This window comes from Phocoena phocoena, chromosome 16 (assembly GCF_963924675.1).
Source record: "Phocoena phocoena chromosome 16, mPhoPho1.1, whole genome shotgun sequence".
NCBI classification, from domain to species: Eukaryota; Metazoa; Chordata; class Mammalia; order Artiodactyla; family Phocoenidae; genus Phocoena; species Phocoena phocoena.
In genome coordinates, this window is record NC_089234.1 from 13,980,728 (window position 1) to 14,008,020 (window position 27,293).

Below are 27,293 nucleotides of genomic sequence, written 5' to 3' on the forward strand. Positions count from 1 at the left end.
TTCTCAGACATTTGCTGAGGGCTGGGGCTCTTCCCACCCAATCTTTCCTTCCTTTCCCCTCTCATGGGTGTTAGACCTGCACTGAGGTCTGAAGTTTCTCCTGCCTACTCCTGCTCTCTCCTCTTTCATCCATCCCAGACATTTCCCTGGCGTCTTGATTCTCAGAGGGCCCAACTGACACAGACACAGAAATAGACATGGCCAAGGATTTGAAAGAGAAAAGTTCAGATTAGAACTGGAGACTCCCTATGTGTCAATCCTCCTGAGATGTCGATTAAAGACGATGGAAAAAGTGGCAAAGGTGGGTACTTATCATGTGTGCCCACCACCATCAAGAGGGTCACTTTGGACCTGGAAGCCTGCCTTAAGTGATCAGAATGACATCAGTAATAGTAATGGGCATGACGTCAGTATCAAGTAAACAATATTCCCAAGTTCAAATGCCAGGTAACATGTAGCAAAATTCAACAGTCATTTGCGGTTTTTCAGACCAGCTCCAAATATTGGAACTTAATCACATTATCCAAACATTTCATTGGAAATAATGGACATGATGGCAAAGAAAGGAATGCAATGCTTCACCACTAGATTTTATTAGCAGTAAGATTCAGTGTTCACATGTCAGCAGCTCCTAACACGGGGTGAGGGTAAGCAGAATATCTTCCCTCACAGTTTCTTGGCTACAGAAGTTGAACCTGGGGAAAGAAAACAAAATGTCAGCTCTTCCTGACACACAGTTGGTGTGTGGAGTTTGATGACAGCCACTTCCTTCCCCTCAGTCTGAGTGAGTGGCACACCCTGTGCCCAAAACTAGACACTGGCTGAGTGAATACCTCTTGGGTATAAAGGACTGCATTTTCCTTTCTAATTTTATCCCATGGCTATGCAATAGCAGAAAGAAGAGGTATCATTGGACACTCCAAAGGACACGGAGGGCCCATCTGTCACATCCCCAAAGCACCTACTAAACATGGTACACTGTCAGTGAATGCACCTGGGGAAGAGTAGGGTCAGCGGCATGACAAGAAATCAGCCAGAGTAAAGATCCTGAGGTCCTGGTGTTACACTGGCTAGGCATTCTTATTTTAATTCAGTATTGAATTGAAATGACTAATTTACTCATTAAGACTGAGCAATACTTAGGAGGCTTTGGAGCTAATTTTCTTTAATAAGATACAGAAGCATATATAAAGTGCCTGGCACATAAAAAATGCTCAGAAAATGCTCTTTTCTCTTCATCTTCATTTTCTTCTCTGTAATCTAATGGCTAGCCGATGTGCAAATAGCAAATTAAAGGTTAGGGACAGGACAGGAACAAAGATGGAGACGTAGAGAATGGACTTGAGGACATGGGGAGGGGGAAGGGTAAGCTGGGACAAAGAGAGAGTAGCATGGACATATATACACTACCAAATGTAAAATAGATAGCTAGTGGGAAGCAGCTGTATGGCACAGGGAGATCAGCTCGGTGCTTTGTGTCCCCCTAGACGGGTGGGATAGGGAGGGTGGGAGGGAGATGCAAGAGGCAGAGGATATGGGGATATATGTATACATATAGCTGATTCACTTTGTTACGCAGCAGAAACTAAAACAACAAGGTAAAGCAATTATACTCCAATAAAGATGTTAAAATAAATAAATATTTTAAAAAAGAAAAATATTGGACAAGATGAAACTCAGTGCAAATTAGTGAAGGACTTGACTAAAAGCTCCCTCTCATCTGACGGCAATTCATAAGTTAATGTTATTCTTCATTTTTCCCATTAGAATATAATAAATTAAGATATACCATCAGAAAAAAACTAATATTGAAAAGGGTCACAAGAAATGAAGGGCACACAGTATATATAAATAAAGGTGATCTGAATTTCTATTGTGGTAGTTAAGGATTTGCTGAAGTCAGATTTCCTGCACATGAATTCTGGCATTGAGCTTTCATTGAATTATCTGTAAAATGGGGAAAATAACAGTACTTATTTCCCATCACCACAATCAAGAGAGTAAACATATCCATTATTCCAAAATTTTCCTCCTATCCTTTGTAATCTCTCCTTCCCATCCCTTTCCATCTTCCCTTCCCCCAGGCAATCACTGGCCTACTGTCATTATAGACTACTTTGAATTGTGTAAAATTTTATATGAATGGAATCAAAGGTGTATGCACTCTTGTTTAGCTTCTTTCATTCAGTATAATTTTGTTCAGTATAATTATTTTGAGATTCGTCTGTGTTGCTGCATGTATCACTAGTTTGTTCCTTTTCACTGCTGAGTAGTATTCCATTGTACAGAAGACCACAATTTGTTTATCCATTCCCTTGTTGGTGGACTTTGGGTTATTTCCAGATTTTGACCATTGCAATAAAAGGTACTATGTATATTTATGTACAAATCTTTGTATAAATATATGCTTTCTTTTCTCTTGGGTAAATGCATAAAAGAGAAACACGGCTGAATTGTAGGTAGGTGTATGTTTGGCCTTTTAGGAAACTATTAAAGAGTTTTCCAAAGTGGTTGCATCATTTTACATTCCCATCAACAGTATATGAGAATTCAAGATTCTTCACATCCTCACCAGTGCTTGATATTGTCAATCTTTTAAATGTTAGCCATTTAAATAAGTTTATGTTGGTATCTCATTGTGGTTTTAACTTACATTTCCCTAATAATTAATAGAATATCATTTTCTGTTCTTTCACTTTTAATCTCTTTGTGTCTTTATATTTAAAGTACATTTCGTGTAGGTAGCATATGGTTGTGTATTGAGTTTTTAAAATCCAGTTGAACAATCTCTGCCTTCTAATTGTCGTATTTTAATTTAATACATTTATTGATACGGTTATTATCTTGCAGTTTGTTCCCTATGCTGTTTTTCCCCCTTTTTATGCCTTAAAAAATTCCATTTAATCTCCTTTTTTTGGCTTATTAGCTATAGCTCTTTGTTTTACTATCTTAGTGGTTGCTTTAGAATTTATACCATATATTTTTTTTTTTTTTTTTTTTTTTTTGCGGTACGCGGGCCTCCTACCGCTGTGGCCCCTCCCCTTGCGGAGCACAGGCTCAGGACGCGCAGGCTCAGCGGCCATGGCTCACAGGCCTAACCGCTCCGCGGCATGTGGGATCCTCCCAGACCGGGGCACGAACCCACGTCCCCTGCATCGGCAGGCGGACTCCCAACCACTGTGCCACCAGGGAAGCCCTATACCATATATTTTTAACATCACATTTTACCTTCAAGTGATAATATTTTAATTTACATATGGTATAAGAACATGATAAGAGTGTGTTTCCATTTCTCCCTCCTACCTAATGCCTGATGGCATTGTTCTCATATATTTTACTTATACACGTTATAACAGCCCCTCCCCCAAATATTGCCATTACTTTTTAAACTGTCAATTATTTTTAAAGACTTAAATAACCATATTTAAAAATCTCATACGTTTCCCAATGTAGTTACTATCTCCTATGCTCTTAATGCCTTTCTGTAGATTCTTTTACAACCAGTATAACTTTCCTTTCTCTGAAGACTTTCCTTTAACATTTCTCATGATGTTGACGGGTTGGTGATGAATTCTTTCAGCTTTGATATGTCTGAAGAGTCTTTATTTCATCTTTTTCTTTGAAAGATACTTTTGTGGATATAGAATTCTAGGTTAATGGTTTTTTCCTTTCAGTACTTTAAAGATGTTGTTCCACTGTTTTCTCACTTGCATTGTTTTTGATGTGGAATCTGCCTGTAATTGTTATCTTTATTCCTCTGTAGGTAATGTGTGCTTTTTCTCGGGCTGCTTTTAAGTTTTCCTCTTTATAACTGGTTTCGAGCAGTTTGATTTTCATGTGTGTTGGCATAGTTTTCTTCATGTTTTTTGCGGTATCACTTGGATCTATATGTTTACAGTTTTCACTATGTTTGAAATTTTTGAAGCCATTATTTCTTCAAATATATATTTCTCTCCTTCCTCTTTCAGAGTCTTCAATGAGAACTATATTAGACTTCTTGTTATTTCACAGATCGCTGATGTTCTTTTCATCAAAAAATTTTTTTCTCTGTGTTTCATTTTGGATACTTTCTATTACCTCTTCAACTCCACTAATCTTTTCTCTCACAATGTCTAATCTGCTCTTTCATTTCAGATATTGTAGTTCTCATCTCTAGAAATTCAACTTGGGCCTTTTTTCTATATATAGGCCATACCTCTACTGACCTTTTTAAACCAATGGAATACAGGTTTACTAACCGTTTGAATCTATGTCTGCTATTCTAACAGTTGTGCTGGCTCTGGTTTGGTTTCAATTGATTGATTTTCTCATTATAGGTTGTGTTTTCCTGCTTCTTTATATACATGGAAAACTTTCATTTAATGTCATTTATTGTGGATTTTAGCCTGTTAACTGTTGGATAATTTTGTATTCCTATAAATTTTCTTGAGCTCTGTTCTGGGGTGCAGTTATTTGGAAACAGTTTGATCCTTTCAGGTCTTGCTAATTCTAGGCTAATTTTTTTTCCCACTGCTGAGGGAAGACCTTCTTAAATACTCTACCCAACATTTCCTGAATTATGAGCTTTTCTGGTCTGGTTGGAGGAAACAAGTACTGTTCCCAGCCCTGCAAGAGTACTGGGTACTATTCTCCCTAATCCTTTCAGGTGGATACTTCACAGACCTTGGCTAGTTTCTTCATCTATATGTGCTGATCAGTCCTCTGCTGAATGTTTAAGGAAATTGTCCAGCTCCCTGAGATTTCCTCTCTGTAGCTCTCTCCTCTCTGGTCCTCTGTCCCGTGAAATCTAGTTGCCTTGGATCTTTTGGATTCTTAGTTCTGTTTCTTCAACTCAGGTAGTTTACTGGGTTCTGCCTGAATTTTTCCTCTTTGTGTGACATCCTGGAGACTCTTTCAAGGCCGTAAGCCGGGACAATTTGAAGACTCTACCTTATTTCTTATGTCTCAGAGATCACTTTCCTTTGTTGCCTAATGTTCAGAGTCTTGAAAACTGTGGTTCGACATATTTTGTCTGAGTTTTTGTTTGTTTCAGTTGGGAAGGTAAATCTGGGCTCTTGTTACTCCATCTTTGCCAGAAGCAGAAGTCTCCACACTGGACTTACATGAGGACTGAACGATATGACGGCAGAAGCAGCATAGCACCGGGCCTCAGAATTCGGCTTTATACTCAAAACACTTGGGCTGATATTGGTATTGTTATGATTATCATCATCATCATCATCACCTCATTGCTTCTGGTAGTTCACTATGGTAAATATCCGTTGGTTCACACACACTTTAGTCTTGATTAGAACCAAGGGTTGACCTTTGTCTTCACTAAAAGGACTAATGACACAGGAGAATCTATTTGTATTCCTTGATAAGTGTTTTCTCGGTAATTTAAGTGGCAATTTGGTGAACCCAGGAAGCTTGGGGAAGATACACATATTAAGCACACACATAGCACAAGGCACAGCTGCTGAATGAACTCCTTCTCTTCACCTTAGGATTGTGAAGCCAGATTCTCATTCTAACACTTGTATCCGATCGTACAACAGTCATCTACGAATCTATCAAAGTTGTTTTCCTAAAGATGTACACTTTCTTCTAAAGAGACAAAAGGTATTAGGAAGCAGTGGTGACTGAGATATAGGAGAACCACTGTAGGTGACTTAAAGTTGTCTTTCAGTGGGAGTAGAATTATAAACGTGACACAGTGATTCAAATCTCTTTGGATTTTTATTACTTACACTTCTCCATCATTGCGTTCCACACTGATCTTGGATGCTCCCACTCTGGGTAGAGTTGGGTTGATCACGTTATTGTACCAAACAAATTTAACCTTCTGCACATTTCCGACTTCCACATCTGAGTCAAACTCATTGGAATGAGTACTGTCTGGTTGGAGAATGCCCCTTGGGAATGAAGAAGTTAATAAAAACATACATGAATATACATAAACATACATATAAATATGCACATATATGTTTCTAAAACCAGTTAACAATGTATCTCTAGTAAGATGATTGATAGTACATTTGTGAATCTAGTGGTTAAATAAGTGTAGACATGTATGCCAACTCAGTGGTAGTTCAGTTGCCATCAATATCTCATATTACTTTGAAGTCATCCTTATTTTCATAAAACTTCAAACATGTTATAGTCACAATCCTCCCACAATTTAACAAATGATGACATCATTATATCATCCTTTTCCAGTTGTTTTGTGGGTAGAATAATTATTTAGTGATTATAAATCATGCATCAAAATAAACATCTGTGGTTTTCTCAGGAGATAGCAGAGAAAAAATTTAGAAACAGAGTTCTAAAATGTATTAAGGTACAAGGGTGAAACAGTCTCTTCCTTTTAATGACACATGGCAGTACTGTGCTTCTGAAGGGGTTCAGAACATGTCTCCCCAGAATGTGCCACTTTGGCAGGTGGACTATTTTGAGCTGAAGGAAATTGAGACCCAGCAGACTCAAGGATAACTTTTACCTCTCCCTTAACTGCCTAAAAGAATTTAGATAGAAGGCCTGGTTCAGGAAGGGAACTATCACCTGAGATAGCTACAAGGAATATGGGTTAGGTGTGCTAGGCTGGCGGGGAGCTCAGCTGGGCCTGGAGATCAAATTCCTCTCCGTGTCCTGTTGTCTCTGCCTGTCATGGCAAACCTTTGTGCACCAAACCTTTGTTCTTCCCATCTTACTGTGGATTGTCTTTCTCCCCTTTGAAGTCCCAGACCCCTGTCCCTTCTCCTTAGCTCAGAATGGCATATAAGCCTCAATTGTCTCACTGCCTGTGGGTCTCATATTCTTCTGGGATCCCCATATGTACATAATTAAATTAGTTTTTTCCCCTGTTAATCTGTCCTATGTTAATTTGATTACCAGACCAGCCAAAGAGCCAAGAAAGGTAAAGGGAAAAAACCTTTCCTTCCCTATATTCCCATATAGTAATGAATAAACTCTTATGTCCATGACATACATTGTACGTGTGAAGTATTCCAACATTGAAGGAGCTTAGAGTAGTAGTTTACTCACTTGAAAATTTCATACTGCTTAGAGTTTCCTCTATCTCCAAACAAAGAAACTAGTATGTGTCCTCTAACCTTCTTTCCAGACAGTGTGACAGCCACCTTATACCTCCAACCTGCAAGGGGGAAATATTTGCAAACTATCAGCTTTTAGGAAAATTATTCTGGAAACAGGCTAACTTGGATTCCACTACTGCTGAATTTTGAACAATTTTTGTACGGTTTTGGTAGTTCTTCTAATCAAATAGTGATGGATATTCCTTTAACTAAATGTTCAGAGGGCAGACATTGGGGGAGTGGAGGAACACAGACCCTTTCCAAAGTCAAAAGATTTCAAGCCAAGGGACTAAGTTATATATTTTGTTTTCAATTTTTTAACCTAACAATTTATTCTTGAACATTATAAGAACTTTATGTTAAAAGATAATGGAAAAATAATAGTGTGGTATTTTCATCAGTTTATTTCATTTTTATAGATCACAAAATTTTAGAGTACTGTCATCTTTTTGTCTAAATAATCTATTTATCTTTAACATTCTATAATTCAACTTTTCATCACCATTGGAATTGTATTAATTTATGGTAACCATTTTATGGTACTAGTCAATAGTGAACTACAATTTTTTGCCATTTAGAGCTAGCCTGGGCCAAACTGGGAAGGGGATAAAATTTAGCTTTAGTTTTTACAATGCAGCTAATAACCCTATTGACTCCCATCCAAATAGTTTTCCTCCTCTATTACCCAGAAAAGAAACCCAGGGTCTGTCCCCAAGTCTCACCATTCCTGCATTCTCTGATTCCCATCACACATGGAGTCTACAATCCTAATATCTCTTGAACCTGTCACCTCCTTTCCACTCCCACAACCTCTGCCATCTCTCTCCTGGGTTGCTTTTCTGCTTGTAAAAACCTCAGAATTTTGCACAGTGAAACTTTTAATAGAGTATGAAGAGGCTGGAGCAGAAGAAGCCTCCTGAATTCGGTACCAGAATCAACTGTGAAGAAATTTATTTTTGCATCATTGATAATTCAGGCCCTAAACTCTGTTCTGCCGCCCAAATTAGCATGTTCACTGAGCATGTTCACACTGAGCATGGCATTGATGTGTTTTTCCATTTTGGGGAGGAGTGTTTAAAACTTTTGTACGGAAAAGCAACTTCACACATTTCCACTGGACGTGATAAGATACATAGTATTGAGAATTTAAGACAAATAAAATAGGGACTTACGGGCAAAATTGCTGGCATCACCGGTGTTTAGATAAAATACCTGGCCCACTTCTTTGGTTTTCCCAGGAAATCTATCAGCATAATGACCCATCTGCGGGCAGCCTTCACTTGGACAGGGGAAGCACTTGTTCTAAGGAGAATAAACAAATGATGAATGAGGAGGCTCTTTTTTTAAAAGTGTACCATCTTATTCCACGTGTTGTTGAATTTTCAAATATTTTAAAGCCAATCGTCTTCTGATAGTAAAAGAAGACTTTAACAGTATCTCAACAAAGGTTAAAAATGTCTCATTATTTACAATGATGTCAGCAATTTCACTATTAAATAACATGACACTAACATAAATATTATAAAAATTAACTAAGAGAATTTATTTATTTATTTACATTTTAATCCTTTCTCTTTTGCCTCTCTAAGTTGTTCCGGTTGCCCCAAGACACACATCTGCCTTTAGGTGGTTAGAATTTATTTTAGAAAAATTGCAAAAGAAAGAGCAGGAGGTGATAATCAGCTTCTGGTTCACAAAATAGGACTCACTGGGAGGACAATAGACTTAAAAGTCAAGCTTTTCTCAATTTTCTCTAGCTCCCACTTAGCATATCAAGTCTGGAAGATTCAGATCTCAGAATTCTCCCAGTGTGAAGGGAAGATGCTCTAGTTGGTCAGTCAGGCTTAGCCATGAGGTCTGGAGAAGATGGATATCACATAGGAAAATGTCCTTTTTTCGTGGGCCAAGAAACTGCGAGGAGAAGAGAAGGAGGGGGATGAACAGAGGCTGAGGCAGACGGACATAAAAATTCCTGCTATGAAAGGGCAAGGCTGCCCCACAGTAGAGGAAAGTGGTGAACTCCTGAATCAGTGGACCAGACGGGGAATGGGCTGAATCTCAGGGTCCGCATTCAGCAAAAGCTAAGGGAAACTGAGCCAGCCAGGAAGAAATGGCCAAAGCTCTCTGAGAGCATTGCCCAAGCCAGTAGCTTGAACATGCCCAGACATCACCTGCAGATGACAGCTATGAGCCCGTCAAGAAGGCGGACCCCCAAGCCTCCTCTCTGCGCTCCACACACACACTGACCACCACCACCATGATCACCTTGCCCAATACCAGCTTGGAGAGAGGTGGTCCAAAGGCTGAGAAATCTGCAAAACTGAGAATTGTTTTCCTATAAAAGTGTGTGAGCATCACTTAAAAGGACTGTTTATATTATTGAATCAGATTAAATTTTAACTGGATGAAACCTAAAGCTTCTGTGTTTGTTTGTTTTCCCCATTACCTAGAAAATAGGGATTTGGGAAGAAAATAAAAATAAAGTTAGACCAAAGAAGAGGGGGCATTCTCGTTGCATATGCAAGCTACATTGTGAACAAAATATGCACCCAGCCCCTCTCCCCTACACATAATCGCTAACATTTGTTGAACGCTAATTATTTTATTTTAGGTTCTGGGCTAAGCAATTAGAACACGTTATCTTATTAAATCCTCCCACCAAGTCTATGGAATCTACCATTTTATTTACATTTTGAAATGAAGGAAGTGCCTTAGAGAAGTTAGGTATTTTGCCCCGAGTCATTCAACTAGTTAATGGTAGAACCAGGAATCAGATCCTGTCTCTTCATTGCTAAAGTATATCTACTTGATAATTATAATTTCACCTAGCACGTTACTTGAAAATTTACATATTAAATAACATAGGGTATACATTTTTATTTGAAAAAAAATTATTGTGAAAGGAAAAACCATAGTAAAAAGAAACCCAGGCAATTGCTATGTCATATTCAAGATCAGATTTAAGGATCCCAACTTAGATATTTAGAGAATACCAAAAAAAGATGGACACTGTAAAAAAAATCTTGGCAATTATGAAGTCTCATAATTAAATTAATGAAATAATCCTAATCTCATTAGGATTATGGGCATGTGGACATTCTCACAGAAATGTCCACATGCCCATAATCCTATACCTTTATAAGGTTAACATTTAAAACAAGTTGTTCATGTTCATCAGCACCCTGCAACCATAGATCAGATTTCCATAGACAATTTTTGCACTTAGAATTATTTCCAAACCAGGTGTGAACATTTAGCTGACACATACAGAAGTGGTAGAGAGCAAGGTAGATTTGGGATATTTCAGTTTACAAGCGCATTTCTCCAAAGTTCTCCAATGCTTTATCACTATTAAAATAAATATGTATTATTGAAAGTATAAATCATGTGGCAGTCATATAGTAACATTCACTGAATGCATGTCATGTATAGTGAACCACACTGGTCATGAGAAGCGATGGTCACAAAATTCTTTAGGTGCAAGATAGAATCTACTTACTGCACTGAAAACTCTGTAAGAGGCACAAGGAAATCCAGCAAAGCCATCAGGGCTGAGGATGCTATCAGCATAATACTTGTAGCTTCTTAAGTGATTACAGGCCGCAAAGTTGCGAGTTCCTTTAAAATCAGACATGATTACACATCAGTGACAGATTTTATTTTTCCAAGTTAATGTCATGGTCAGAATACAGTTGTTGAAAAGATTTCTCTAATTAGTGTGAACTCATGGTAGTCACAGAACAAAATCATTTGTGAAGGGTAGTTATGATTTGAGATGCAATCAGAATTTAATATAATCTGTTTAAGATTATAATAGTTATGCCATAGCTAAATGAAACGGAAAAATAACTCTAGGAGGAAAAGATTGGTCTGTAAGGGATAGGTATGACTGAATAGTGAATTCCCTGAATTAGATCCTTGAAAAGTTGACTACAAATACACTTTCTTTCCTATAGTCTTCTCATGTCCACCTCCGCCAGTGAAAACCTGTATCTTGGGGATACAACTAAAAGTTCTTTGTTATAGAAAATGTGAGACCTGTACAATACCAAAATATTTAGCAAGTTTATCAAAAGGAAACACAGATTCACACCCCACCCCCCCCAAGAAAATCTCTTCATATACATAATCGTTGTACCTTCCCAGATCCCATCTATGTCAACAATCTGAGAGAGAACATTCTTCTTACATCCGGGCATTTCCTTTCCTCCATTTGGAAAGAAATCTAGGTGGCCCACAACTTGGCTCATTCCAAAACCTGAGGAATTTTTAAATATGGGAAAGTTGATGTTAATGTAAAGACTCAAAACACTCTAAAACACTCTTATGTATAGACTCAAAAAACACTCCAGGGGGACAAATTGAGGAACTCACCCAGGTTGGGGATTATGGGGGCAGCGTCTGTGTGAATTACATCCACAAATTGGGCATCGCTGGGGTCCAGTCGGACTAATTCAGGTGTGCCCTCAAAGCACGGTTCTGCTGGATCCAACCCTAAAATAGGATGCGTCATGTCAGTGTCTATCAGTGGACATGCATGTTCACCTTTCTCTTTAGAGACATGAGTGCAGCTTTGGTGGTAATCATGAGTAATGCATGCAATGAAATAAGCTGGTTCTTCCCTATCTTACCAATTTCTAAGGGAAATCTGTGTCTAATTTACTATTTGCATTAAAGTGCATTTTCCTCAAACCATGGAATTTGGCCCTACTTACGGATGCTTAGCCATTGGGACAATCCCTGTCAATAGCACAGTTACAACAGAAGAGCCAGACTCTGCGAAACACTGGACTCCTAAGAGATTTTCAAGCTAAAAGAGTTCCACCTATACTATAAACTCCTGTGAGGGCAAGGATCTTGGCTTTCACGGTCCCTGCGACCACAGCTTGGCAAGTGCCTGACTGAGCAGGCTCTCATAAGCATTTATGGGCTATGAGAAAGAATGTTCTCTCCAGCAAGTTAAAGAGATATCCCAGACACCCCCACCAATGCAAATGTAACCAACTTATCCAAAGTATTAAAAGAGAGAATCAGGGGGTCGGAGACAGGGGATTTGGGAAGAACATAAAGAAGGGAAGATGCAAGGATAAAGTAATCATTTCCTGAAAGAGTCACTTCCCAGATCCAGGATCGCAAAGTCTTCCTTATAAAGTTACAAGGTTGTTGTAGGACCTGGGTATCCAACATATGACTCCATTGGCTAAAGGCAACCCGTCTGAGATTCGCAAAATCATATTTTTTATCTAATTAGCAGCATGTAGCCCAGGCAGCCCAGGGCACCCAGACTATCTGTCCCCACCACTCTCGGGTCGTGGTTCATGAGGACTGGACTCATTATCAATTGCTATGAAGCAGAATATAATTAATGATACATTTTTGAGCTCTTTGGGTTTAATTCTATTTGCTTCTATTATTTATGCCGTTTCTTCTATTCGCCAAACTCATCCTTTGTGAATACCCGACAAAGAGAAAATAGATATGAATAAGACTTCCAGATGGTCTTAATTGACATTTTAGTCACATGCAGTATTTATATGTTAAACAGGGCTCTGTAGACTAAAGATTGGTATTAATAACAAATTCGTAAGGTCTCAGAGCATACCGATTTCTCTGATCATGTGATCTAATTCGGAAAATGTGAAAACTTGTCTCCTCAGGTAAAAGCAGGTCTGTGCCAAATTTCTGTCTTTTTAGACCCCGTATAGGCTTCATTTAGTCCAACTTTGCAGCTTTGACCAACCTGTGATTCGTCCAATGGTCCCATTTGTCCTCCTTCCTGACTCCCCAGCAGCGTGGGCACCTAGACTGTGGCCAATGACATGGACCTTGGAAGGTGAGTATCCAAATGACGACTGTTGGAAAGAAAGCTTCTTCAGAATGTTTTCAAACTAGCAAAATTCACGATGGGCAGAAAAGAGAACGCTCTGAAAACTCAATTTTTAAGAAGAGAAGCTTCTCCTTTAAAGCAGTCAATTTTCATGGATTTTTCTTTTCATTTATCATGAGAAATGGCGATGGTGTAATGTTTAAACTGGTGGAAGTAGTGTTCTCTTTTATTCTTCTACTACGTAGAGGGGACTCTTGATGGATATTAAGACTTGTTACCCAGAGGTGGTGAAGCAAGTATTTGGATTAGAAAGTAATGATTATTCTTCAATAAATGGTGTTGTGAAAACTTGACAGCTACATGCAAAAGAATAAAACTGGACCACTTTCTTACACCATATACAAAAATAAACTCAAAATGGATTCAAGACTTAAATGTAAGACCCGAAACCATAAAACTCCAGGAAGAAGCATAGACAGTACATTCTTTGACATCCATCTTAGCTATATTTTTTGGATCTGTCTCCTCACGCAAAGGAAACAAAAGCAAAAATAAACGAATGGAACTACCTCAAACCAAAAAGCTTTCGCACAGTGAGGGAAACCATCAGCAAAACAAAAAGGCAACCTACTAAACGAGAGAAGGTATTTGCAAATTATATATTTGGTAAGAGGTTCATATTCAGAGTGGACAAGGAACTCATGTAACTCAATATAAAAAAACATAATCTGATTTAAAAAATGAGGAGAGAACCTGAATAGACATTTTTCCAAGTCAGACATACAGATGGCCAACAGACATATGAAAAGATGCTCAACATCACTAATCACCAAGGAAGCACAAATCAAAGCCACAATGAGGTACCACCTCCCACTTGTCAGAACGGCCATCATCAAAAAGACAACAGATAATAAGCATTGGCGAGGATGTGGAGAAAAGTGAACCCTCATGTACTGTTGGTAAGAACGTGACTTGGTAGAGCTACTGTGGAAAACAGTATGGAGGTTCTTCAAAAAATTAGAAATAGAACTTCCATATGGTCCAGCAATTCCACTACTGGTTATTTTTCTGAAGAAAATGAAAACATGAATTCCAAAGGATATATGCACCCTTATGTTTATCGCAGAATTGTTTACAATAGCCAAGTAATGGAAAAAACCTAAGTGTCTGTCAATAGATGAGCAGATAAAGAAGCTGTGGTACAGACATACCATGTTTTATTATGCTTTGCTTTACTGTGCTTCACAGATATTATGTTTTTTGCAAACTGAAGGTTTGTGGCAACCCTGCATTGAGCAAGTCTATCGGCACCATTTTTCCAACAGTATTTGTCCACTTTGGGTCTCTGTGTTACATTTTGGTAATTCTCACAATATTTTAAACTATTTCATTATTATAATATTTCTCATGGTGATCAGTGACTTTTTTTTTTTTTTTTTTTGGGGGGGTGGTATGCGGCCTCTCACTGCTGTGGCCTCTCCTGTTGCAGAGCACAGGCTCCGGACGCGCAGGCTCAGCGGCCATGGCTCACGGGCCCAGCCGCTCCACGACATGTGGGATCTTCACGAACCCATGTCCCCTGCATTGGCAGGCAGACTCTCAACCACTGCGCCACCGGGGAAGCCCAGTGACCTTTGACATTACTATTGTAATTGTTTAGGGGCGTCACAAACTGCACTCAAGTAAGATGGTGAACTTGATCAATAACTGATCTGCCGCTCCACCAACCAGACATTGCAATATATATTTTGGCACCTGAAACTGATAGAATATTGTGTGTCAACTATACTTCAATTTAAAAAAAAAAAGAAAAAGAAAAAAATTAAAGAAGAATAAAAGAAAAGAATAATGAGAGCAATTACTTAAGCACTTTCAGGTTTAAGATTTTCTAAGTTTTTAGTTACCAGCTCAGGTTAGCTTGTTATCATTGTGCTTCTCTTAAAAAGATAAAAACAAACAACAAAACCTCTGCTTTAATCTTCAGGTTGACATTATCGTATCAACTCGGCTTAATAACTGGTAAAATTAAAAGAACTAATGATGGAATTCAGTAGAAACAATCTACCTGGTTGGTTGAATAATAGCATTTAAAAATCAGTTTATTCACCTTAATAGGCATATTGATGAAATATGCCTATCTAGATTTTTTTTTTGCATTTTTCTTTTTAATCACGGAGAACGCCAACTCTAAGTAGGAAAATACTTTACCAATTATCATACATACAGCAATTTTTCTGGAAGAGAATCCAGAGAGCAATGTGCGTGGGTTTTTGTATAACCCAGAGGTAGTTACCTCAAGAACGTCAATGAAATATGCCACTTCTGCTCCCACAATCCGGATGTTCTGTGAGGCTTGTGTGTATCCAGTTCGTGAGCCACTTTTCCAGTCCACACAGATGCAGTTCACACTTTCCACTTGAAACAGGTTCTGATGGAAGAGACACAATAAATAAGTAAATAATTCAACATCTTTCCTAATTACTAATTAACACTCTTGAAGACCAGGATAAATTCCCTCCTTGACCTACACAATATCATGCTCGCTTTTTAACCCCAAACCAATAAACAAAACTTTTAATCTGTTATGGTTATGGAATCCTTTTTAAAGCTTAACATTGGCTCCAAACTAGAGATTTGGCCATAATGGGAACTGGATTCTTGGGATTTCTACAGCAACAGGTGCATAGACATTTGTTGCAGGGAAAAGGGTATAAAATATGGTACAATGGGTTGTCTCATTAGAGCATCATAAACATCACAAGACATTGTCCCTTACAAGATTGCACCTCAGGGCATTGCCTGTCTTGTTCACTTCTGTATCCTCAGTGCCTGGAAAAGTTCCTGGCACATAGTAGGCACTCAGTAAATATCTATTAAATAATAGAATAAATGAAAGACTATGTTAGGACCCTTTAAATATAGGTACTGAAGGCAAATGAGTAAGCTTCTCCATGATGGAAATACTAATCAAAATTTTTGTGCGAACACGTTTTATTGTACATGACTGAAGTTATTTCACATAAAAATATAAACTTTCAGATATCTGCTGGAAGCCTTTTTGGATGGGGGTCAATGATAGTTTCATGAATGCTAGATCTGGCAGGAATTTTATTTATTTGAGTATTTATTTATGCATATCCCCACCTGTTTTCCAAGAAGAATTTGAGAATGCAGCAATAAGAGAAACCATCTCCAATTGTTTCATTTTACAGATAGAAAAATCCAAAGAGGGGAAACGATTTGCTAGTGTCCTGGTTAGCTAAAGATAGAATCAGAACTTGAATCTACTGCATTTAACCTTCTAATTTAATGTACTCATTCCTCCATTATAATGCCCAAAGCCAAGTCAAATGCAAGAAAAACACACTGCTTTCGGATCTCAGAAATAAATTGTATACGCATCTCTGAAAATCTACATACCTTTTGAGCTGAGAATCATTTACTTATTTTTTCTTCACTGTAGTATAGAAATCTATTACTACCCTCCCTTCTACCCCAGCCCAATAATCATCACCTATAAATTATTTTCGAAGACAAGTTGTGGTTTTACTGATTATTTTTAAACTTGTGTAGTTAATTAGCCCCTTCGTTTTAACTGTCTTCAAGATCAGTCGAAACTCTCTGGAGTTAACTCAGATCAGCCTTTGGCTTGAGTCACAGGCAGGCCTGAAATAAGACCTCTAAAGAAATGATTGCATCTTTGCGCCACAGCTGGCCACAAAATCTTGATGAAGAAATGAATCAATGACAATGTTCCTTAAGCACTAATTTATTCTGTTTGATTTTCTGTCTTTTAATTCTCCATTATCACAGGGCACATAGCCAAAGGCAAATTTAAGAAAATAGGATCACTAGTGCTGAAACAACAGAAGCCAGAAATGAAAATCTACACAGTTTTCTTAGCTATTGCTACCATAGGAGATAAAAGAGTAGCAAGGGAAAATAATTAGTTTGGGCAAAATGAATTATCTTAGTTCTTCACACAGAAATCAAAGCCTATTGAAGAGACTAAAAGCTATTGAAAATGCAACAAATGTTGCATCAGTATGGCAACAACTGTTGCTAAAATTTAGAAATATCTCTGTATTAGTTATTAAATAATCGCTACCCAGAGCCACCAAATGCCTGCCAGCCTTGCTGCTCTGACTGTCCCAGGTCCCCTCCACCCCGTGTCACCTCCTGGACCTCCTCTGGGAACCCTAGGCCCAGTGGGGTCAGAGGATCCTCCAGCCTCACTGTGGCAGGCATCTGTTCTGCCTGGGTAGGGCCTTGCCTTCTCTGTTGTTAATTATCACTCTGGAAACAAACTTCCCTTAAGAGATTTACAGTCTCACCTTGCAAATGTTGTGCAGCCAGCTTTCTTCTCCCTTGTCTATGAATCCATGAATAATAAAGACAGTTTTTCTATTTGTTTTGAAATTGGAGTCTGTGATAATAGATGGATCTGCAACAAGTTTCTATTTGGGGGAGAAAAATGTTTAATGTCAAGTTTCTGAAAATATCAAATAGAACTGTTACGAGGAGGGAAGTGGCAGATGGGAGAAGACTCCTGGGACTTGGGAACCTTGTGAGTAAGGATTCTCTCATTACAACCAAGCTATTCGCAATCATCACCAAGTCGATACTTTCCAGATGTCATGACATTTTTGCATTTGCTGTACTTGGGGTAATATGTCTGCTATAATATTGGTGGTAGGGTCTTGTCTCCACCCAAAGGAAGGCTATGTACGTGTGTGTGCGTGTTTTATAGATACAAAGTATGTCGGGAGGTTATACATAATACTTAGAGATTATATATATGTCATATCCATATTTAGAATATTGTATTAAATGGTACCATAGAGGTAGAATAAAAATAATATCAAGTAATGGATACTTTAAACAAATTATCAAGCAAACCTTTTATAAACAAGTTATATAAGATAATACAGTCACTGTGCTAACAGTCTACAGAGGTGCAAATTCCACTGTCTGATTTGTTCTCTTTAGAAGACAAAATTCAGTATCCTTATTACATAAAACAGATGAAACTTAGTTCTGAAAACCATGAGTGTTCTTACTTGAAAGTTGTCTGGGTTCTCGTTAGTGTATAGGAGGAAACGAGTGTTGACATCTTTTGGAGACCAGGGCAAGATTTTGAGGGGTCTTTCTACAATTCCTGCCCAAGGGGAATCGTCACTGAAGCAGCCAAGTCTTTCATAGCAGATTTCTTTTCCTGCAATCACCCAGAAGTGTTAGTTTCACCAGGATGTTCTTTTTGATGGTCTCTCTGACAATACATGAGTTAAACTACATTTTGTGGCATATTTTCTTCCTCCACATCTTCAAACACCTTCCTTTACACACACTCACAAAACAGCTTCAACAGACAACATCCCAGCTAAAGAGAGGCTGCTGCTTCTAATTTCCACTATGCAGGACCGCCTCACTCCCCTTCTGTCTCTGTCCAGTCCCATGCTAGGACTCATTTGAGCCTCTCAACTCAGATGTCTTCTCTGGGCCCTTGGTGCCCAAGAAGGGAGCAGTCTGGTGTCCCCAGGTCTTGGTAGTAGGGGGTGAGGCGCTTACCTCCTCGTAAACATCTTCTGGCATTGGGCTTTGGGTTGAGAGCTTAAGTTTCATGCAAATGCCAAAACTTTACGTCTCTCCCTGGATGAGTATTTAGGTCTCTGACCTATATCTGAGGGGCATCCTGGATTCTTGTGATGAAGAAGCTGCTCACAAATAATCAAACAGAAAGCCCATGGTTTGACACAACTCTGTGCTTGAACGTTAACCCATAAAAGAACAACACAAAGGAAGGGTTCTCCAGGGGGATAAAGTCTCCATTAATAGTGGGAGCAGGAATAGGGGTAGTAGTCGTTGTGGGCGCTGCATTCTCGATATGTGCCACGTGCCGGGGGCAAGATGATCTACGTGACTTATCACACCTAAGCCTCACAGTTACCCTACAACAGGGGTGGCATTATATGCCCAGCTCACAGATGAAGACAGTGAAGCACAGAGAGGTTAAGAATTTTACTCAGGGAAATACAGTTGTGGCTGATGGAACCAGGGTTCAAAGCTTACGCTTGACTCCGAGCTAGGGTTGCTAAATTTAGCAAATGAAAATACAAGTTAAGTTTGAGTTTCAGATAAACAATAAATTTTTTATTATAACAATAACAATAAATTTAAATTTTCTTAACTTAAAATTTTATTTATTATAATGATAAATTTTATCATTTATATAACTATGTCACATATTCTTCGTTTTACCTGAAATTCAACTTTAACTGGGCGTCTTAGCTTTTATCTGGCAGCCCTACTCCCAGTGCTGTGCTCCTAATCATGGATCTGTCCCCCTTGCTCTACTTCTCATCCTCATAGTAGCTGGAATTCAGGTGTTGTAGCCCTTCTTCCAAGTATTGAGCAGCAAGTCTCTTCCAGCATGACATAAATATTTTTTCTTACCTACTACTGCTCCCAGCAACAGCGAAAGTGTCCAGATTAGCAGCATCTAAATAAAAATTTAAAATATAATTAAGTCTGGCTAAGTAAGTTCTTAAAAGATTGGGATAATTCAAGTTCAGTTAGACCTCTGAGGGAAAATGGGTAAATTCGACTAAATTAGACCTGGTAAACATGTTCCAGACTCACCATGGCCGTTCTGTCAAGTTCTGCCCACAAGATAGCACCTAGAGGTCCTTTTATAGGCAAACCTTATCTTTTTGAGCAGTTCCATGGAAAAGTGGCATGAATAAAGAGGAGGTTCCAAGGATGTATTTCTAATTTTAATCATAAATAAACCAAGATTGATAGAGTAGGTAAAATTTTCCACAGTACTTTTGGAAAGATGAGGAAAGGGTAGATAAGCACAGTTCTCTTTCAATGTGATTATACAATGCTTAGAATCACCACAATTTCATTGTAGTGAAGGTTCTAGCCTGCCCGTTTTTTAGTTTACAGTCCTCTGTGCAGGTCTCTGGGTATGGGTGAAACTAAATTGTTTTCATAGATTTGATAGCAGCAGTCTTGACCACAAATACTAAAAGCTTACCAGCTCATGCAGTTTTTGTACAACCTTGCCTTACCTTCCAAAACAGTGAAATAGAGGCATTTCTACAAGAGAGTTCATTTCTTTTAGGAAAGCTGTTGACAGTTTATTTTGATAGTCCATAGGACTAGTTTATTTCTCAACAATAGCATGGAGGAAAGAATAAATGAACTGATGAAAGGAACTGGGGGTACTTCTAAGAACATAGAGGTGAAATCAGTGACCCCATCACCAAATGAAATTGTGCATAAGAGAAAAACAAAATTCAACTTGGAAAAAAATGGTCTGGGAAATATAATATGGAAGAGAAGTATTTGATAGAAAAGAACTGGTATGTTTTCAGTTGGTGATCGCATTGCTTAAAATTAATTTTAAAAAGACTGGGATAGGCTACTATATTTAAGAGACTGGAGCATTTGGCCTGACAGCATCACAGCTATAGGTCGAATCATATGAAATTGTCACGTTTGTAGGTCAAAAATGGTCAAAGGATTCAGTTCCCTGACAAAGTTTACAGGTACAGAAAAAAAGCAAGAAAATTATTTGTGTATGAAGAAAATTCAGGAATGTTGGGCAAGGGAAATGTTAAAATCAGGACAGAAGTTGCAAGGAAGGAATCCCATGGATGGGAGCAGTGGCAAAGTCCCACTGAATCCTTCATGTCTCAGCATTTAATCCTATCCTTAGGGACTCTTCTCCAGCGCTGATTAGGTTGGTTTCCCTCTCTCCTCTAGAAACACCTCCCTTCAGAACTAGCCTCATTTGACACCCATCACAATCAGTTGTGGATCATAAACTCTGAGAAAGCTGGAATTCTCCAGGCCTTGTCTTACGTCAGCATCTAGACATGTTGGCATGCAGCAGGCCCTGAACACATCCCCCATGAATGAAGGAACAAACAAATGAGGAAATGAATATAAAAAGCAATATAGTTTGAATAATTTCTATAGGAACAACTGCCTACACAATCTCACAGTAAAGAACTGTGATTTTTAACTGAAAACAAGCAAAGTAAACAAACCAAAAAAAAAAAAAAAAGGAGCCAATGTTCACTCTGGAGTTGACTATAAAATAAAATACCTTCTGTGTGAATTACCAACTAATTCACACAAGATTTCTAAGTTGGCATTTTAGATAGTACAAAATTTAATCCATAGTTAAGGAGACCTTTGTTCAATATAGGTTGTAGAATTAGGACCAAAAGTCACTAAGTTCTGAAACAGAGACTAGAGTTCATGGAGAATTTTTTTTTTTAATAAACTAAAATAAGTTCAAATTTTATCGTGTTTTGGGAAGAGTCAATTTCCCAAACTGACTTATAGAAGCTAAGAAAGGAATTGTATGTAATCAGCAGTCTATCGTGTCAATTCTGGATGAATGACTTCCCCTAAACTCAATCTTGCTGAACCCTTTAGTTCGGTTGTAAAATTTTATGAACTATATTGTTCCATTCACATCACTAACATGCTATCTATGTCTGTTTATAGTGTGTATAGGAGAGATTGCTGGCCTCTTCCTACAGGGAATAGAACTAAACTCTGTTACCCAACCTGTCTTGCAGTATGATATGCCACGTGATCCACTGGCCAATGAGATGTGAGCGCACACACGCACATCAGTTCTAGTCTTGTTCATAAAAAAGCCACACGTGATCTGCCGTATGCCTTCCTTTCTGTGGCTTGATGCAGACAAGAACAGTGACTTTGAAGGCCATGTGTTGAAGCTGGTGGAACCACAAGCTGGAAGGAGCCTGGGTTCCCTGCTTAGATGAAAGCCAACCATCAATCGCTAACACCCATTTTGAACTTTACCTAAGCAAGAAATAAATTCCTATTATGTGAAGTCACTGATATTTCAGGGTTACATCAACTAGCATTACCTCAACCAACAAAGATTATTTTATTGTGCAATGACTTCTGCTACTTCCAAGAACAGTTCAGGTACCAAACATTGAATCCTGGGTTGCAAATTTTACCATGAGATTTGGATGCAAACATTATGCAAAACATTAATACTTTGCCAGGTTACTTTCCAATTCTTGGCTTAAAAAATCCCCTTTCCTGCCACTTCCCAAATTATAAAAAGTAATTGCCCAATTCTTCACTCCATTTTTGCAGAATTTTAATTTTACTGGGTATTTTTCAGTTCAGACCCTGATAGTGACCATTGTTTCACAAGGAACCTGAGGCCATATGATACTTCAACGTTTAGTGAGAATTCACCCAGTGTTGCCTGGGTCCCCAGATGCAACTTACTTGTAGTTAGAGCAGTTCAGTGTGCTGGGTACCTAGGAAACTCTCAAGCACCACAGGCAGGTGGATTGGAGCTACCACCAAAATTCTGCTCTCCACTAGCTTTTGTTACTCCTCACATCTCAGGATTGTGGGCTAGAGGGTGGGCCCTGTGAAGGCTGATAGAGCCACGGCAGTCCTTCTCCAGCTATTGCATGGCATTGAAAGTGGGCTTTCATTGAAAAATAATTCTATGTCTCCTGGATTCAGCAGAGCCCTACATAACACTGATTCAGTTTTGACTCTGAAACCTTGGACATTTAAAAATAAAAAGATAAACTTAGATGTTTCTAATCCAGTAGCCATGTTTGCAGAGGAGTTAAATATTGACATATGTTTAGGCTCTGATTCTGGCAGCCTTGTGAAAACAAACTCCAGGTGAGAGAAAGAAAGACCCTGGGACACCTGTGCAGACAGATAACTGACATGTTAGCCAAACGGGGTCTCATTTACTTAACCTTCACAGAGCCTGTCATGTCCTCCCTTATCCTGCTCAGCCCACAGCCAGGGCCTTCAATGGGAGGGAGAATATGCCTACATGAGAATGCCAGCCTTCCCTGAGCAGAAGGAGACTGCAATAATCTGAGGGTTATTGTGGCCTCACACCTTCCAGAGCAACCATCCTGCCAAATGTGAGGTGTTTCTGGGACTTCCCTGGTGGCACAGTGGTTAAGAATCTGCCTGCCAATGCAGGGGACACAGGTTTGAGCCATGGTCCGGGAAGACCCCACATGCCACGGAGCAACTGAGCCCGTGCACCTCAACTACTGAGCCTGCGAGCCACAGCTAATGAGCCCATGTGCCACAACTACTGAAGCCCATGCACCTAGAGCCCATGCCCTGCAACGAGAAGCCACTGCAATGAGAAGCCTGCGCACCGCAACGAAGAGCAGCCCCCGCTTGCTGCAACTAGAGAAAGCCCTCAGGCAGCAGTGAAGACCCAATGCAGCCAAAAATAAATAAATTAATTAATTAAAAAAACACCAAAACACTTTATAGCTGAGTGTGCTTATTAAAAAAAAAAACAAAACAAACGTGAGGGATTTCAGTTCCCCCAGACTCAGGGACTGAAATTATAGTCAACCCTCCTCTGTTATGTATGAAGATGGTTTACTTTGTGAAAAAGAAGAGCAAGCATACTTAAAATTTTATAGCATTAATTATTCAGTTTTACATACTTATAAAGTATGCATTTAATGTCCTGCAGAACCTGTGGAAGCTTTAGCTATTTTTCTTATGAGGATAGTGAGACTCAGAGAGTTTAAGCAACATTTCCAGGGTCACACTGTTGGTAAGCAGGAGAGCTAAGTCTTGGGGACAAATTCTTTCCTCCAGCTCCAGATGACTTGCGTAAATCCACAAAAGGCCATGTTCTCCAAGGCTGTGTTACAGTTGATCTAAAAATGGTCAAGAATGGGTACCGTAGAAGATGTTAAATGTGTATGTATATATATATATGTATAAGACTGGGTATCTGCTTTCCAAAACAAAGCCACACATATCTTTTAGATAACTTGTTTTATTTGTATTTTGTTCCCTTACTACTAATGCAGCAAATGGCAGTATTTTTTCAAACGGAAATGCAACTTTTGTGATATTAACTATGATAATCATTTCTTTCCTGGGCCATCACACTTCTAATTGCTTTTCTTGCCCTCAGGACACTGTCTATCCTCTACACACTGCCTGATAGTCGGGTTTAAAATGCAGACTGGCCTCTATTGTTTTTAAAACCCCAGCCCTGTGCTTTCTAGATCAGCACAGCCTAATAGGAATATACTGTAAGCCACATTTTAAAAAGTAAAAAGAAATAGGTGAAATATATTTTAATAACTTATTTAATCTAAAATATCCAAAATATTATCGCTTCAACATGTGGCACATTTCAAGGGACCACATGTGGCTAGCACCTATCATAACAGATAGCACAATTCTAGATCAAATTAACTCTTCTTATCACAAGTAAAGCTTTACAGATATGGTTACCTTCTCTGAGGTTTTTAACCTTGTTGCATACCCATTTGGTCCATTTTCCAGCCACTCTGAACTCCTTTCAAGACATGAGCTCTCAAGAGAGTTTAATGGGATCCAACTACAGGGTACTTAACGAATGGAATAACAAGATTTTCCAGATGTCATTGAGCAGGAAGAGACAGCAAATAGGTAGAGAGATGCAAAATTCAACAGACCCAGAGATCACAGCTTGGATACTGAGAGCTATGGTGAAAGAGGGACAAAAGAGAGATAGCAAGCAAAGGAAAAAGAAAAAAGAAAGAAAGAAAAATATTAAACTAATAATTTGTACCAATTTTTTTTATACCTAAGATGCTTTGGGGGTCAGACAACTAGAAACGACCTGAAGAACCCCACAGAGAGGCAGGCAAAGCCAGAGGCTGTCTCACCATGTGCATTTCATAACCAACCTTGTAAGGCAAGTAGCAAAGTCCACTTAAAAAATTATAAGCTGAAGGATTTCTACTTCTAGTAAGGATGGAGCAACTGGTATCAGACTTGCCCTTTTACCATAAATAATTAAAAGTTTGGAAAAAAATATATATAAATGATTTGCAAAGATTGAACAATGGGTAGTACAAGACTGTAATAAATGGAAAAAAAAGGAAAACAAATGAGGTGAGACCTTCAATCACTGGCATTTCCTGGACCCCAGCACAAGGAGGGAGATTCCTATTAGAGCAAGGCAGGCTCATTTTGCTGAGGAGATAGAGAGCAGAGGCTAAAGTAGTTAGAATTTGCAGAGCAAAGTACCAGAGAGCAGGAAGCTATGAAGACGGAGAGTTTTCAGAAATTGGCACGGGTGTCCGCTTGCATCTTTGGATAAATACTAAGCTGTGTTTGCAAAGAGTAAGATCTATGAGGCTGATTAATAAAACAACTGTTAGGGAAAGACCAACTATCCGAGGGAATTTATAATCTGAACTCCTGGAGTAATTAATAGTGCATAAGGAAAATCACAGTCAACACAATAACAGATAATTAAGCCAATTACATTTTTTTTGTTTATATGATGACTATAACTTTGTCTAGAGAGTACTGAACACGTAGCTGAAAAGCAAATACTTCAGATGAGGCAGTAATTTGGATAACCGAAGTTATATTAAATATAGTTTAAAGTGAAATTCCATTTTCTCTTAAATATCCTTTCCTGGATAAGCAGTTATATAAAGTATTTCTTAAATGTATGAGAAAATTGTGTGAGTCATAAAAATTACTGGAAATAACATCCTACTTTTTATGGGTGATATCATTCCCTAGTCATTGCCATGTCATGACAAATACTTTCCTCAATTAAACATTACAGGAAGGGCAAAGATATCTTGCAAAGCTCTCTGAGTTGAGAATGCTACTAGAATAGCCACTTCTTAAGTGTTTACACACCATAAATTCTCTTATGAAATCAGACTCGATTACACATTAAAGACAATTTTTTTCCTAGTTAGTATCCTGATCAGGATATACCAATGGGATAGATTACTGTCAATTGGATCAGAATCACATTGAGAGACAAATTACAGTCATGAAGGAAAGTTTGTACCTTATGATTCATTTTTTAGTTCCCAAGAGCTGTTCTGAATAGTGAGATCATAGATAAATGTGTGAAAAAATTTAGAAAAAAGACTGATTCCTTTAGATGAGTCTAACTCATTAATGGATAATCAGAATCAGCTCAATGTTTATAACAAATATAATTTCTCCAACAGTTTTCCTAGCTTTCCCTGATCTAGTAGAATCCTCACAGAATACTGGAAGTTTTCGGAATAATATTTGAAGTTCTTTTGCATAAAGAAAAAGAAGTACATAATATCAACTATTTAGCAAGATTGACAAAACATAATACTTTCCCAGGGAAATCTCTTTATACACATAATGGTTTTACAGTCCCCAGACTCAGTCTCCATCTGCAGAGTGTAGGAGAGAATTCTTTTTACATATGATATCTCTTTCCCTTTGTTAGAAATCTGGATTCCTGCTACTCAAAGTGTGGTCCATAGGCCAGCAGGGTCAACGTCACCTGGGAGCTAATTAGTTAGGAATGCAAAAGCCACCTGAATCTGCTGAGTCGGAATCTGCATTTTGACAGGGTCTGCAGGAGATTTTGTGGCACATTGAAATTTGAGAAACACGAATCTGGATGGCCCCAATTTGGCTCATTCCAAAACCTGACATGCTTTAAAAGGGAGAAGGTGAGGTTACTAAATTGCCAACTAAAGAATAAGAGCTGATCACCCTTGGAAACTGGGGTCAAGGAGCTTATCCATTTGGAGATGTTGGGAACTGCATCTATCAATACAAATATAGCAAATGAACCCCGTGAATGAGGTCTTTAAAGCACCTGACCTGGGGTAAAATTTATATGGGAAACACATGCTCTGCCAGCTCCAAGATTAGCATCAATAAAAAAAGAACATCGGGCTTCCCTGGTGGAGCAGTGGTTGAGAGTCCGCCTGCCGATGCAGGGGACACGGGCTCGTGCCCCGGTCCGGGAAGATCCCACATGCCGCGGAGCGGCTGGGCCCGTGAGCCATGGCTGCTGAGCCTGCGCGTCTGGAGCCTGTGCTCCGCAATGGGAGAGGCCACAGCAGTGAGAGGCCCGCGTACCGCAAAAAAAAAAAAAGAACATCATGCTTACCACCTACCCCTGGACACTGGATTTCTAATCACGTGGTCCAGGACTGAAAACACTTGGAAACCACTCTCACAGGCTAACATGTAACTATTTGAAGTTCCCTTTTAAATGCATTGCGTTCTTAACCCAGAGCTGCAGGATGGACAGGCTGTGATTTGCCTGGTGGCCCCATCTGTTCTCCTTTCAGCTTCCCCGGGAGCTGGGAGCCCAGGGGTCTCCAGTGATGTGAACCTCAGAAGACAAGTGCCCACTTTTGGAGAGTAAAATTTCTTCAGAATGTGCCGAAATGAGTCAATAATAAAATAGTGTATGCAGTGGGAACCTCCGGCACCTTGATTTGCCGAGATAATCTGACAATAACATCTACAAAGGAACAAGGGGATTTAGGTCCACTTGAGGGAAGACATGAAAACATTCCAAA

At 38.9% G+C, this 27,293-nt stretch overlaps 1 protein-coding gene across 2 annotated transcripts; it reads right to left on the reverse strand.

Annotated features, from left to right (window-relative positions):
• Nucleotides 1-569: 569 nt before the first annotated feature.
• Nucleotides 570-19,399, reverse strand: LOC136136601 (pancreatic triacylglycerol lipase). Of its 2 annotated transcripts, none has more exons than XM_065894824.1 (12): nucleotides 19,354-19,399; nucleotides 17,961-18,115; nucleotides 17,235-17,357; nucleotides 15,194-15,328; nucleotides 12,814-12,925; nucleotides 11,448-11,567; nucleotides 11,212-11,331; nucleotides 10,573-10,691; nucleotides 8,246-8,375; nucleotides 7,024-7,132; nucleotides 5,730-5,894; nucleotides 570-695 (listed from the first exon to the last, which is right to left on the reverse strand). In XM_065894824.1, exons 1-12 carry the CDS (start codon nucleotides 19,397-19,399, stop codon nucleotides 632-634), a joined length of 1,398 nt encoding a protein of 465 aa, XP_065750896.1. In that variant the 3' UTR covers nucleotides 570-631. The 2 variants fall into 2 exon arrangements, with proteins under 2 accessions (XP_065750896.1, XP_065750895.1); XM_065894823.1 differs by having other exon boundaries at nucleotides 632-695; nucleotides 17,946-18,115.
• Between the last annotated feature and the right edge of the window lie 7,894 nt (nucleotides 19,400-27,293).

Coding starts and splice junctions, on each gene's coding strand:
- LOC136136601 (XM_065894823.1), bottom strand. CDS start 19,399: ATGCTGCTAATCTGGACACTTTCGCTGTTGCTGGGAGCAGTAGTAG. Junction 12,926..15,193: donor ATTTCATTGACGTTCTTGAG/GTAACTACCTCT, acceptor TCTTTCCAACAG/TCGTCATTTGGATACTCACC. Junction 10,692..11,211: donor CATAGATGGGATCTGGGAAG/GTACAACGATTA, acceptor CTGATTTTAAAG/GAACTCGCAACTTTGCGGCC.